The sequence below is a fragment of the Anas platyrhynchos genome, chromosome 4 (assembly GCF_047663525.1).
Source record: "Anas platyrhynchos isolate ZD024472 breed Pekin duck chromosome 4, IASCAAS_PekinDuck_T2T, whole genome shotgun sequence".
Lineage (NCBI taxonomy): Eukaryota > Metazoa > Chordata > Aves > Anseriformes > Anatidae > Anas > Anas platyrhynchos.
The window spans coordinates 55,425,024-55,439,580 of NC_092590.1; the positions used below are offsets into that span (position 1 = coordinate 55,425,024).

Below are 14,557 nucleotides of genomic sequence, written 5' to 3' on the forward strand. Positions count from 1 at the left end.
TGCCAAGTCAGAGATTTGTGTCAGGAATAACTGATGCCAGAGCTCCTGTCTGAGGACAGGGATAGCAAAACATCTGCTTCATGGTTGCTTTATTCTTTAGTTTATCCAAGTTTTCCCTTCCTTTAACCTGTTGTGGTCTCTAAGCCAGGAAATTAGCTTTCTTTTTTTGGTTTTGCTGCTGTATGAGTTGTGCGACTTCCTGGTGCCTGGCATAATAAGGGCTTTGGGCATCCAACAGTAATGGCATTGAAATTGCCCAGTCTTTGGGAGATACATCTCTAATAGCAGAATAGATCCTAGTGAAAGTACTGGCAAAATACATCATTTTGTTTTTGTTTTCTTTGTGTAAGTGATGAGTAATTGCAGCATCTCAGTTATTGTATTTCAGGCATCACAGTTGTTGCAAACACAGGAATTGCTTTACCCTCATTTTCTGATCTTCCTGTTGCACTGTTAAGGACTTGGTGCAGTCTTAAGCCTTTGTCTCTGGCTTTTCTTTTGTCTGTCTGCATGGATATAGATAACCACCTTTCTGTAAATAAATTAATTCTGTGAGGGGAAGAACTAGGTGTGTGCGGAGTATGCCAGTTGTATTGCTCCTTTGGTGGTAAGATGACCTTTCAGTCACTTATGGCACTGACTGCTTTGTTGAATTATTTCATAAATTTAGCAAATGTCGTACTGCGTAGTCTTAGGAAAGGAGCAGAAGTTTTTACATGCAAGGAAACATAACAGTTTAAATAGAAAACAGCTTATTTGTAGTCCAGTGCTGGGAAATACATTTGAAATACAGGTGCTGAAGGCATAGAAGAAGCAAGATGTTTAAAATGTAAAATTGAGAGTGGTGAATTTAACAGGTGCCTGCTAGTTTAGACTTTTTAAATGTGTAATTAAAGAGAAGTGATGTCTCTTAATTACTACTATGAAGGAAACAGTCTTGGGTGTTTTCTTGTCTCTACTTAACACTGCTTGTCTTGACTTCATACCCAACAGGGAGCCGCCCCTGTGTGCTGTTTTGGTGGTGGTGTTTTTTTCTGTGTTTTTCTTATGAAAATTATAGGCTTAACAATGGAAAATCTCCAGCTAATGAGAAGCTACGTTTTGTAAACAGACTTCTCCTTCATGAATTTCTTGTAATCTTCATTCATATTTTTATCTCTTCTAATATTTGCCTGTAAAACCCACTTTTCTGCAGCAACCCACCTGGAAACACAAGAGTTGTGTTTTTTAGGTAGCCTCAAATTTTCTTCCACACTGGCTAAAATTTTGGTTCTGCACACCAGAGCAAAAGGCTTCTGTATGTCTGATACAGCTTTCTGATGTGATGCCTGTGCATAGTCTGTCCCCGGGATAATTAATTCGTATTAGTTACTGAAGTTGAAGCAAAGAATTTTTGAGAAATTGGAGTTGGTTTCAGCGCCGTTTTGTTCTCAGAAGACCTGAGAAGCGAGGAAATGCAAGAATTTCTGGGAGGTAGTTTCAGTACTTGCTGACCTTTGGAGTATGCCAGGGCGGAGGCACAGTCCCACATTGGCACTCGCTGGAAGAGGACATGCTCGTGCCTGCAGCTCCGTCTTCGTCCTTTCCTTCTGCAGAAGACAGCACCAGGTCTGCCTCATGTAAGTCACCCTGAGCAGCTCTTTGATTCAATCTGCGGTTTCCTGCCTTGTATCTTCTGGCCTTTCCAGACTTCGGTGTAAAGAGATCTTAGTGTGAGACTCAGGTATCAGCACTGCTTGGGTCATGCTCAGGAGGTGTGGTTCTCATAAAGTTGCTGACAAGCTGCATAAAATCATTATATCTTAGACGAGGAAAAGGCAGGAATACCATTCAAGGAGTACAACTTACAAAGGTACCCAGTGGTACATACGTTGCTCTCCTCCTCTCTTGTTTAGGTTTCTACCTTTTTTAGGAAGCTCTGTGGAGTCTTGCATGACAGCTTCATCGAGGTCCCTTGGGAAATCCTGGCAAAGCCCCAGGACAGGTGCTGGATCCCACAGATAAGAAGTCAAGTCTGTAGCGCTGACCTCCTTTGCCAGCTGACTGGGAGCCTGTGGAGAAAAAGCTTCCTTTACAAACCATGGGTGCATATTGACACTTCTCTGTATTTCTTAATACAGTTAAATACTTGCAGGTCACTGCAATACACCAGCTCCCTGACAGGTCCACTTCTCCTCAACAATAAAACTGGAGAAGAGTGCCCTGAAGCTGAAGGTTTCCCAGTAGCTCTGCTGCACATTCATGGACGACCACCACCTTACGGGGCTGTGCGGTGTGTGCTTGCTAAGGGAACTTTGGTTCCCTCAGTGTAAAAGCACCTCGTGAAGGTCTGATTTGTAGGTAGGTGACAGCACAAGAGAAAGGAGCAGAGTATTTTAGCTAGCACATCGAGACCCTCAGACTCCTTGCTGAAATCTAGGCCAGTAATGCTAGCAGCTTGTTCTTTGCCACTTGTTTGAAGGCTTTCACAGCCAAGTTTGTTGAAACTGAACACACTTTTAGCCACACTTCAGAGGAATATAAATGTCAGTAAGTGCTGTTGCTTTTTTTTTATTATGTTCTCCTTCCACTTTATTATGGATTGATCTGTTTAGTTTATGGGGACCATAAAGAAAATAGGCATGCAATAAAACATTGATTTTATTTATAAGCATGCCCTTTTGTTTTATATAAGAGTTCTGTGGGTAAAAGTTTCTTGTTGCAGTACAGCAGCATTCTCAAGGAGCTTTACTTGCTTCAGTAGGCCAAAATTAAACTTATCTCTATATTCTAGTAGCACAGTAACACTTAGGGGAGTTACTATGGGATATGGGCCTCTTAATCATCTCGCAGCTGCCTGTCAGCTTAAGCAGTACTGCAGCAATTGGTATATAAACTGTTCCTGTGTAGTGAAGTATTTCCTGGTTGTCCCATTAAGGCTTGGTTGAGGACAATACGTAGTTTCACTGGCAAATTTTGAGTCTGGCTGAAATTGTTCTTTGTGTAATAAGCCTTATTTTAGTTTGGTTTTTAATGGAAGAACAAACTACAAACTAAAAATGAGGATGTGATTTCTGGTTTAATGCACCCTCTGCTCTGAAATACATCTTACTCCATTACTGGGAGAAAGGGATATGTGGGGAGGACACGGGTCCAACTTTAAGACAGTTTTAGCAGATGTGTACATACAATCACCTTGCTTAGGATAGATACAAAATGTTTTTAAAATACGTGGAACAGAATGAATGTTGTCAATGTGAAAAATCTGTAGTTCCCTCTCCTTAATAGTCCTGATCATCTCCTTTTACAAAACCTGGCAATCAATTTAATTGTGTTCTAAGACTTGTACTTTTTTTTTTTGCTCACTTGTCTCAATTTACTGTTTGCAGTTTGAAATGATTTTGAAATGAAAACACCATGAATAAATTAAATTAGGAGGTTTGATTCTTTATATTGAGTCTAAAAATATATACTTAATAATATAATATATTTTCTTTCATATAGCGTTGTAGAGAGTTTTCTGAAAGGTTGTCCCATTTATTTGGGTGTTCAGATTAACATGTGTAGAGCCCAACCTGACATTAAGTACAATCTTATAGTAACAAGAAAACAGTGCAGGTGTACCATGCTCTTTCAATTGTATTTTGAGTTATCAGCTATGAGGTAATTGCTGGCTCAGAACTATTACTGCCAGTCAGGGTAATTTGAGGGTAAAAACATTTCTGGATAACCTTATAAGAGCTTAATGTGTAACTAGCCATAAATTTATTATATGTAATTCAGAGGGCAACTGAAGTTTGTTGCAGGTGAAATCCTGATTCCAGGCCTCCAGGAACTTAATTGCTAAAATATATTCTTTTAAAAGGCAAACCTGAACTGTCTGCATTTGTGTATATACACTTAGTTGTTCCTGGAGAAGCTGTTTGTGCTCAGGCATATGCAGTAGGCTTTGTAGGCTTTGTGGGAATAGCAAAGTGTTTGCAAACTGCAAACAGCAGGCTCGCAGACGAGATGTGTGAGAGGTGGGTAATGATAATCGTAATTTTTTTATTTCTTGTTCAGCACAGATGCTGTGCTGGAACTGAGCTCATCCATCACATCTGACAGGGGGTCAGTTAACTTTTTTTTTTTTTGCTCCTTCTGTTAATAATGCTGTCACCTGTGCTAGATCTTTACTTTTGTTGCCTGTGCCTTCTGACCCAAGAGGCTGGTGCTGCTGAGTTGGTGCCATCGCGAGCAGGTGGAACGCCAGTGTTGTGGTGGATCCTGCCAGCTTCTTTAGCCCTGGTCAGGAATCAGTCATCTTTCTAATAGAGCTGCTTCCTGGTTATGGGGTTGTCAGATGATCTAAGTTAAATTTATATGGAGGCTCAAAATTCCCTGGTCTGCATTCAGCCTGAGTCAGTCTAAGTCATTTTGTGTGCCAAACCTGTGACCACTGATTCCCTACTGTCGTTTTATTAAGCACCCGGATGGACTGCCTGTCCTGCACAGCATTTTGGTTGCTTTGGTTTTCATAATTCTGATCAGGTCTGATTACATCTTATTTACCTTCAGAATTTGTAAATGCTTTGGGGAGACACTTGAGACTTGAGAAGTTGCAGGATTTAGAGGACCAAGTCCTCCTTACTTTGTTGGTCTCAACTGCAGAAACTTCAGTTACTATTTCTGAGTTAGTCTCTGTAAGAGAGAATGAAATGAATGCTTGCTCTCTAGAGTGAAGCATGCATTTAAACTAGAGTTGTTTATTTGTAATTAACTAGTCTGAGATATTATCTTTATTTGCAGAGATTGAGTGGTTAATACCTGTAATAATAAAATAAATAAAAGAGCCTAAGGCTCAGGAGCTTAATTTACACAATAGGATAAAAAAAAGGCTGAAGTTCAGTTAATAAATGTCTGAAAATGCGTGGATCAGATGGCAGAAGGTCTTAATATCTTTGCTTTCCAGTAGCCAAAAGATAAAACACGTTCCGTCTCCTTGCCGTGACAACCCCGGTTTTGCCTGCCAGACTTTTCCATTCTGCATAGGGGTGAAAATCTGATTAAGGGAAGAAAATCGAATTTGGAGAAGACTTGGTACCTTGTTTTTCCCCTTAGTAAATGCTGGCTTAGTCCCGATGGCGTGTCATGGTGACGCCTTCTGGAAATGGCAGCGCTGCTCCTTGTTTCCTGGGGTCACTTGGCTGCAGGACACTGAGCAGTGTGAGATGAGCTGGGGTGGTCGGCAGCACGGCGTTTGTCACGGCCAAATCTCTACCGCTCACTTACGTGCATCAAGCTTAATAACATTATAAGGAAAGAAGCAGTACATTTAGCATATTTCTTGATTATTTTTCCCTTTATAGCAGCTAGAATCTGTTTTGTGAGATATTTTGTACCTCGCTTCTTGCTCAGTGAGGAATTGGACTGGAAGGATGGGAAGGAGGAAGGAAAAAATGGCAAACGAGTGGGTGTGCTCTGCCAAAGCGCCAGAACTCCTTGCAGGACCTTACGTTGTCTTTTCCTTAAAAACCTCATCGAAAGGCAGATCAACATTATGGATTTCCATTAATAAGCGCATCAGGAGAACACAACCCTGCTGCTGGGCTGGTGCAGGCACTTGGCAGCGTGGTTAGCTCTGAAGGGAGAAATGTGATTTTGTGGCAGCAGAGGCTGGCGGGCGGCCGCTCGGGGAAGCGGGAGCCAGGAGGGGAAGCTGGTCGCTGGGTGGTGGTTTCAGTGGGGCTACGTGAGCAGAAGGGGCTGGAAATGGGAGAAGCTGCATTCGCAAGCAGGTCGGGGAGGTGATTTTGTTGTGGTATGAGAGGTGCCAGGGTGGGTGGAGAAAGCAGTGATGATGCTGTGCTTGAGCTTGACTAAGTGGCCTCAAGAGATCCCTCTGATCCTCAGCAGCTCAGAGGTTTGTGTGGAGGAGTCTGCAGACAAGTGTGAGGGCACACGTGCAAACTGCTTGCAACCCTGCTCCTTTCCTGCTCTTGTGATCCCCAAACTGCTCTGTGCCCTTTCAGAGTCTAGGGCTTAGCTTGCTTTGCTGACTTTGCTGAGCTTTTTCCCTCCAGGCTTGGTCCAGCAGAGATGTCACTGCTGGAGGGAGCCGTGGGGAGAAAGCCACTGGCTGTAGGAACACCCTTTGTTGCTGCCATTTACCACAGCACTTCATCCAAGTGTTTTTCCCTCTCCTTTTCCCTTCTGAAAATATTTTATATCCCCTTGAATTTGTGTTGGTACGTGGGCTAAAAGGAGCACTTGATTTGAGTCTTTTAGTCTCCATTCTGATTTCAGCTGGGTTAATGTAAGCCCAGACTTCATTAGGAGGTTTTCAGCTGAAATCTGTTTATTACCATTTAGCTGGTTCTAATGGAAGAAAAATGGAGATGTGAGAAGATGGTGCTAGGATACTTAATTGTGAATTAATGTTTTAATATGGCCATTTACCCTTTGAAGCTGGGGGATTAGCTAGTGCCAAGCTGGAACCATTCTCTCCACCTGCTTAGGCTTCAATGAGGTGAAGTCTGTAGGACCTGTGGGCGTAGCCCCACAGCTTGATTTGGTCATTAAACATCTTGTCTTCAGCAGAGAGCCTTGCAGAAGGGAAATCTACTTTATGAAAGGTTTGTATTATTTCTTTTCTATGTTCCCTCGACACGACAGCAGCACTACTCATAGGCAGACAGAAATGCCTTGGCTTCCAGCGTATGCATTGCTTGCATCCAAACCAGAGACTACAGCAAAAGTGGCTTAGCTCCAAAGAGATGGCTATAAGAGGGACCTGTACAGGAGGCAGCTGCCTAGTTTGCTTTTAGTGATTCCCTCTGGTCGGATCTGCTCTGCAGACTGCATTTACTAGTTTGATATGCTGGATGTCATTCTGCAAATTGTTCATGTGAATATGCCTTACTGCTGGGTTTATTTTACCAGTGCTGGTGTAGTTTCATGAGTAAGCTATAGGAGAGTAATTGGGGAGGGGGGGTGGGGGGGGTGACAAAAACAGATTTGCTAACCTCCTGATGTTTTTGCTGCAGTATGTTGTATAAAACTGTAGAATATTGTTGAACTTCTGCTCTTAATAAACCATACATTAAGAAAATGATGTCTGTGTTAGTTTTAATTACTTGTTCTCATTAGTTGTAGACCAGTGACTACCACACTTTGATTGTCAGATAGCTTTGAAAGCTCAGTAGATCATCACTGTTATATTATCAGGGTTTGTTTAGAATACTTAAATATTTAATTTTGTGTTTTCCTTTGGTTTTAATTCTTACGTGATCCCTCTTTTCAGATTTCAAATTATAATCTATTTCCTGATGCATTGCTGACGCCCCGTGAGCCATGTCAGAAGTACTTCAAGGTCAGATGCCCTTTAAAAGATTCTGCTATGCAAATATATGAAACCTTCTATTTTTTCTTCTTCTTCCCAGGCCCATTTTTCGCTTTCATTCTGCACTTAAAAAATGAAAAAGAGCAAGGATTTTCATTTCTTTTTAACACTGCCTTTTTGAATAAATTCTATTCAGCTTTTTAAAACCTATTCCTATAGATTACATGATGCAAAAAACTCTTATTTCAGTTAAAGCTAAATCAGTCATGCACTAACGTTATTTCTGTTTGTAATGACATTTTCTCTCTCCTCCTCCCAGCTCTGTTGGGTTTATGACATGATTGAGAAACATCAATAAAAGCCATTCAAGTAATAGTGTTATTTATATTATTATGATGCTTAGAAAACCGGGGCTTTTTCCTGTTCAGCATGTTATGCTGGTGAAAGTGTATTAATCTATCTATAGCTGTGTGTGTGTATAGCAGACTTATGCAGCTGAGACTGATTGCTTTTTAATAGTAAGCAAGCTAGAATCATTAATGAATTGCTACGACAGATCCTCTGCCTACTTTCAGTGCTGTCTTAAAACACCTGCATTTTGCTGATGTCTGGGATGGGCTTCCTTTGGGAATAGCTGGGATGGGCTTCTTTTGGGAATAAAGATGTGTTTTGAGCATTGTGGTCTCCTGTATAAAGGAGGTGGGACAGGCTACCTTCCTTTTTCCTTATGCTGTTCTGTTGTGCAAGCAGTTTAGGCTTTCTTTTGTGTATTTAAGCATTTCCTTGCATTCAAATATTTTTCCAGCCCTTCACTTAATCCTGGGTTGGTAGCAACTTCTGACCTTGAAATCCAAAACCTCTCCTTTGCCATTTTTCTTCTTTTTTTTCACCTCTCTTGTCGCTTCTCTTCTTCCCAGCTTTATTCCTGACTGAGAGAGGACGGTGCTGGCTGTGCCTCTTGCAGAGCCTGGCCTGGCTCGCGAGGTGACAGCCAGCAGGAGAGCAGGGTGCTCCTCTGTACGCACCTCCCAGTCCTGCTTGTTTGCACAAGCTCGGGAGGGGAGGTGGTACCCAACAAAAGGTTCACACTGACATTTTTCTGCATACGATCACACTACGAGCAGCCCAATTCGGTACCCAGCTTATCAGCATTGCTCGGTGGTGGCCAAGGCATCACGTGGAGCCTCTGAAGGCTTTGCTTCAGTCATCGGTCCACGTGCCAGTGTTTGTCATAAATCAACTGGGCAGCTTCATTAAGTAGATTAGCAGAAGATAGTGCATCTTGTTTCTGTGTCTCTCCGGGCTTATTCTTACAGTATTTCTGATATGTGAACTTCCAGCTGCAGGATGTTGGCTGAAGATAATCCAGCAGGCAGATACTTAAGCTTTATCAGGGAGGATTATTATTTTTTTTTTAAAGAAATTTATTCAGTGGTAGAAAATAGTGGCAAACATGGTAATGCAGCAACTCGACAAAGGACAAGAATAACTTTTGGTCTTGTTTCAGATTGTGGCAGTTGTATTTATTGATGAAAAAATAAATGCTTCTTTTAATTTCCTGAAATGTAAAGGAAAACTTAATCTGGTGAAATCCGCAGATATCGTGCAGTTCCACAAACTGCAAGGGTCAGGCAATGGATGAAACTTACTCTGCCCTGTACATTTATTTTTATATCCAACTTCCAAATTGTCAGACTTGAACTGATTCAGAAAAAAACACAAAGCATCAGTCTATAAACAGGTTTTTTTAATGTTTTTTAGATTAAAATGTGCTTTGGTAAAATTAAGTTGGATCAGATGTGACCTTGCTTGCGCTGGACTTCATTGTTTTTAGGCAAGATTCAGGAAGCAACATTTATTTTGTATTTATGGGACGTACGCTTTAAAACTTGCTTTAAATTATACGATGATTGTGTTTTAGAAGTCTTCCATGACTAAAACTGGAATTGTCCATAGGGTGTTTGTTAACTGTTAGGTGAAGTGACACAGGCTGGTGCACAGTGTGCACGGATGGTCCATCTCTGAAGAACTTGCAGTTGGTCTAGACTGACAGAGAGGTATTTGAGGAAATACCAGAAATGTGAACTTGTAAAACTTAGTTTAAATTCTGTTTTGAACAAGCTTTAGAAGTTTTTCTAGGTGAGTGATTCAAAGAACAAAGATTAAATATGGTCTGCTTGGTTTTAAATGGAGTGGAGTGATGGTTGGGAGCACATGGGAGCACATGGGAGCAAGCCCATGAAAGAGCAGGGAATATGAGTGACTGTGCCTTTGGTTATTAACGCTGTGAAGTGCTCCTTTTCACTGTGTTTACATAGATATTTGTTTAAAACCCATATGTTTAACCTCTTGTAAATCTATCCAGCAGTCCATTCCATCCGATATCAAACACACAAGGATGCAGCACAGCTTGGCTGGAAGTCTCCCTCATCAGCTAGCTCAGCTTAGAGCTTCTCATTCCTGGGGAAGCCCCAAACATGTTCCCAGGTGCAGTGTGAGCAGTCAGTGATAGCTGGGAGTTGGTACCAACAGAAACGGTGTTTCGTGCTGTGCCAGGTGGGAGTCATTTATTAATTGGCCTCTTCTGTGGTTGCCAGGTGTCAAAGCACCGTGAGCACTGCAGTGTGCAGGTTGAGGTGCTCAGGGAGTGTTTGTGCAGATTAGTGGGAGCTGTGAACAGGCAGCAGAGGAACATGTGATATTTCTTAAAAACCATTTCTTCATAGTCTAAAAATGTGTTCCCTCAAGAAACTTTGAATTTTTCAGTGTGAGCTGTACCCCAGCTAATTAAAATCAGAAACTTGTCCACAAGGAGAAGACTGGTTTTATTTAACTGTGACGTGTAGTCTTAGGATGTATGTCACATCCTTAAGCTTGAAGTTTGTGAGCTGTAGAAATAGTGACCCGTCCTCATCTCTGGAGTAGTCTTCTTTTAAGTGGATTGAACTAGAGTAGGACATTATCGAGTGATTTTTGATAACCATCTCCCCCCCTCCCAGAAATCGAGTACAGTTTTGTGTAACACAGTGCTGTGTCTAGCAAAACATCCAGGTTGCTTCCTCCTCTTTTTGTCTTCCCTGTCTCTCCTCTCTGCTTTCTGACCCTCATCGCTCCTTCCCACAAAAAGAAAATAAAGTTAAGAGGCAGGAGCAGGCTGGCCAGCCAGGCTGACAGTTAGCAGTAAGTGGGAAAGGAGCAACATCTGCCTGCAGTCTGTTCACAAATTTCTCAAATATGGCTTATCACTAGGAAGCAGAATAACGGGGTTCTTACCCTCTTCCTCCTCTGAGGTGGTAGAGGTGCAATACTAAAATAAAACGACAACCTGGGCAGTGTTTGGACTCCAAGGTGTTTGCCACGGGCTCCTCTCCTGTCCCCTGCAGTCCCCTTGGGCCGCGGAAACTCCGATATGAAAAAGCTGCATCCATTATATAGGGTCAAGCTTTCTGCTCATTTCTCAGCTTCACAGTCCTGATCTCTCCCTGGTTTTCTGCCTCTGTTTTTCCTTATTAAATAAGCTAAGCTTTTGTCTATTCTCTTACCCGCTTAGGTTGTGGTCATTTTCCTACCGTAAAGCAAGTACGTAAAGTTCCGCGTCCCTTCACCAGAAGCCCTGGCAAAATACTACATAACGAATGTGTTTCATGGCTGCTCTTTTTTTACTCTTGCAGTCGATTCCGGTGTGGACGCACTGGCGGTGTTTATGGCAAGCAGCAGCACGCCGGATGCCGTGAATCGCAATAACCCCGCCACCCCGCCGACCACCCTCCACCTGCGCTCCTCTCACAACGAGCTGCTGAACGCGGAGATCAGGCACGCCGAGGCCAGGAACAGCACTCCCCCCAAATGCAGGAAGAAATACGCCCTGACGAACATTCAGACGGCCATGGGCCTTTCCGACCCTGCAGCACAGCCCCTTCTGGGGAGCAGCTCTGCCAATATAAAGCTGGTGAAGAACGGAGAAAACCAGCTGAGGAAAGCGGCGGAGCAGGGACAGCAGGATCCCAACAGAAACCTCACTACCACGGCAGGCATGAACGTAACTTCTGAGAAGTTTGAAGGTAAAGAGCCAGCCCCGCAGGATTCCTCCAGCTGTGAAATATTACCCATGCAGCCCAGGAGGACCAAGAGCTTCCTGAATTACTATGCAGACCTGGAGACGTCCACTAGAGAGCTAGAGCAGAGCTTTGTGGCGATGGAGGATAAATCTGCCCAAAGCAACAGCCAGGCTTCTACCATTATTGTCAATGGGGAGGCCCTGCCCCGGAAGCAAAACAAGCAGTCAAGCCCAGAGGATGGCCAAACTGCCACGGTGTCTTCGAGCCCTGAGACTAAGAAAGACCACCCGAAAACGGGGGCCAAAACGGACTGTGCGCTCCACAGGATTCAAAACCTGGCTCCGAGCGACGAGGACTCCAGCTGGACCACGCTGTCCCAGGACAGCGCTTCACCGAGCTCACCCGACGAGACAGGTAGGCGAGCAAAAGCTGCTTGTAGTTTTGGGAACGTGTTGCTGAGTCTTCTCAGCTGGTGGCTGGAAGGAGTGGGGTGACTCAGCATTGCTTTTAGTGGGGAAGTGGTTGAAACACAAATTTGGACCACCATACAGCTCTCCATCCTTTAGGGAATGCGTGGCAGCCTCCTGTTTGGTCCTAGTGGCTTGCCTTTCCCTTTAGGAAGGGCGCTGTCAGCTGCTGTACTCAGGGCCCTAAAAATCAAGAGGCCTTAATTTTCGCAGTAATTCCAAACTGCCGCAACACCATCACTAATAGGTGAGCTCACCAGTGCTAGTTTGTGATTGCTTCACTGCTTGGTGGGTAGTTGTTATGAGATGTACCTGTCTGGAGGTGCCTGGTAATTAATAGGCATCATTGCCTTATATTTGCCTACAGATGGCAAAGCAGAAACGGTTCTGAGTAAGAGCTGTTGCTTTCGAGCAAGGATTTCCAGGCGCAGAGATTTTAGTTTTGTATTTTGACTCTGTGAGCATCCCCACTCCACTCCCAGTCACTTGATATACTTTTATATACTTTTCAAGACCCATTTAACTTGGGTCATTTAACTAATGTGTTTGATTTTTTTATGCAGCAGCTCCATGCAGTAATTCAGAAGCTGAAATCGTGGCGTGTCATTTTTTGAAAGCCTGGGCTCATTAATTATTTGAGCAGTAATGGTGACTTCTGCACGGGCTTTGTTGTGATTTACAACACGTCTGTATTATTTTTAAACAGCAGAGATCTCATTTATTCTGGTTCATGGACTTCGTAGATAGACTTGGATATAGAAAAAAAAAGATATGACTGTCAAAATGAGGGCAGGCAGTGCAAGTCTCAAGGTGATGTGTGGCTAAACAAATGTCGCATGTTGTTTGTATTTTAAGTGACTTCATTTATTACAGTATAGGGGTTTTGTACTGTGTGGAGATGGCAATGATCCAGGTTCACAGCTTCATTACGTGTTGGTAGCATTTGTGGCAGTCTCAGTTGTTGTGTGTGATTACAACAAACAGTTAGTTTGATTTTTTCTTAGCGTGTTTTTTTCTACGCGCAGCAAGAAGTCCCCACCCACTACGTGACACACACTGGATCCTCTGATCTTTTCTGACGCGTAACAAACCTTTTGCTGTTCAGAGAAATTCTGTGCAGTCATCTCTTTGTGTGCAAAGTGAAATTTGTTTTCAGTTGACTGAGATTGCTGCCTGTGTGTCCTGAGCAATAATGTGAATTCAAGGTGTGTGGCAGCACTGATGGCATTTGCTGGAGAAAACATCAATAGGAGGTTTTTAGATAACAATGCCGAGTGTGTCAGCTCTGCCTTTGTGCTTGCTGCAGGCTTGGGGGCAGAAATGTGGGTAGAAGATTTACATGCAGTGAAAACTAAATGAGAATAATTCCAAGTAACTTAATTAAATTAGGGTCACCCAGGATGAGCTGGTGTAAGTTTTGTCTCTCTTTCTGTTAATTAACGTGTTTAATTTTTTTCTTCCAAGCTGTGTATTGCCCCTGTGTGATGTCTGGGCTCTTTCAGCACTCAGCAAAGAGGATTTTCTGGGTTATGTTTAGGGGCTGGCAGCATTGCTAATGCTTGATAAGATGGGGACCACCAGGGCTCCTCTCTGCCCCTGCACCTGAGCAGGAGGAGTGCGCTGCATGTGGTCCTCCAACCCTTGTGCTCGTGCCTCAGCAATTAACGGCAGCGACCAAAGGGAGAAGGGCATCCAGGAGAAAAATCTGCAAAAGCAGACAGTTTTAGTTATATGGCTTCTGGGAAGGGAAAAAAGATGCAGTTTCAAGAACAGTTAATCCATTAAATAGTGAGAGCAGATGCCTGAAGAATTATTAATGTCCAAGCCAGAGATACCGGGTACTTTGCAGTACGTGGTTGAAAATTGCAATAGGCTGCTTTCAGGTCTGTTGGATCGTTTTGGCCTTCTCATCTCTCTCACACAACTCTTCCCTATCTTGGTTAACTGAATGTTTGGGGGTTTTCGTGGTTTATTTCCTTTTCCTTGTTTTCGGAGGTACGGAATTCAACAACCCTGAAGAATTTACTCTCAAGTTTAACTGCGTGCGCTGGGGATGCATCACGGCTTAGACAACGTCCTCCTGAGCTGTCTTTCAGGCAGGAGGCTCGTCTTTGTGATCTCGTGAGGTGTTTTCAGGAGACTGGCCTCTTTTTCTGAGTCAGGAGGCAAACATAACACCGCCCAAGTTCAGGAAGCAAAACAACTTCTGGTCAACAACTGGCTGGATATTAAACAGACATTAATGCAGTTAATTAGTAATATTGTTAAACAAATGTAATGGAGCCAATTAATGACAGGGGCGCCGAACACCACAAGCACAGTACGGTACGCTGTTAGGTTGTGCCTTGAGGATGCCTCCTTTCTCTTCCAAAGAAGTTCTCTGTATCCACAGCTGGACAAGAAGAGCACTGACTTCAGCCGCCAGAGGTTTTTATGAGGTTTTACAGTTTTCTGACCGTCTTACTGAGATTCAGTGCTTCAAAAAAGAAAGTGTCCAGGCTGATTTGAGAAGCAGGGAAGAGCTGTGGACAGCAAACCAATACTTTGCTAGAGGTGCTTAGCAAGAGTCAAGCCCGAATGGGTTTCATGCAGCCTTTCCCAGAGCTGATTCACTCCCAGCACTGCAGGTGGCCCGCCCCGAGCAGGCGAGCTTTCCCCTGCTGCCCTCAGCCCCCTCAGTGGGGGAAGAAATGATTTCTGTTTGCCCAAAACCCAAGAAAAGTACTGGAATT

General features: G+C 43.3%; 1 protein-coding gene across 31 annotated transcripts in view; it reads left to right on the top strand.

Annotated features, from left to right (window-relative positions):
- Positions 1 to 14,557, top strand: part of APBB2 (amyloid beta precursor protein binding family B member 2) — a 159,324-nt gene that overhangs the window by 61,516 nt on the left and 83,251 nt on the right. For 16 of the 31 annotated variants that reach the window (XM_072037660.1, XM_072037668.1, XM_072037659.1 and 13 more), the window contains one exon: positions 10,972 to 11,772. In XM_072037660.1, the coding sequence (XP_071893761.1) occupies positions 10,972 to 11,772 (801 nt within the window). Of the gene's footprint in view, positions 1 to 1,600; positions 1,620 to 7,261; positions 7,331 to 10,971; positions 11,773 to 14,557 lie in introns of those variants that run through there. The other 15 variants (XM_072037674.1, XM_072037680.1, XM_072037682.1 and 12 more) reach the window with 2 other exon arrangements.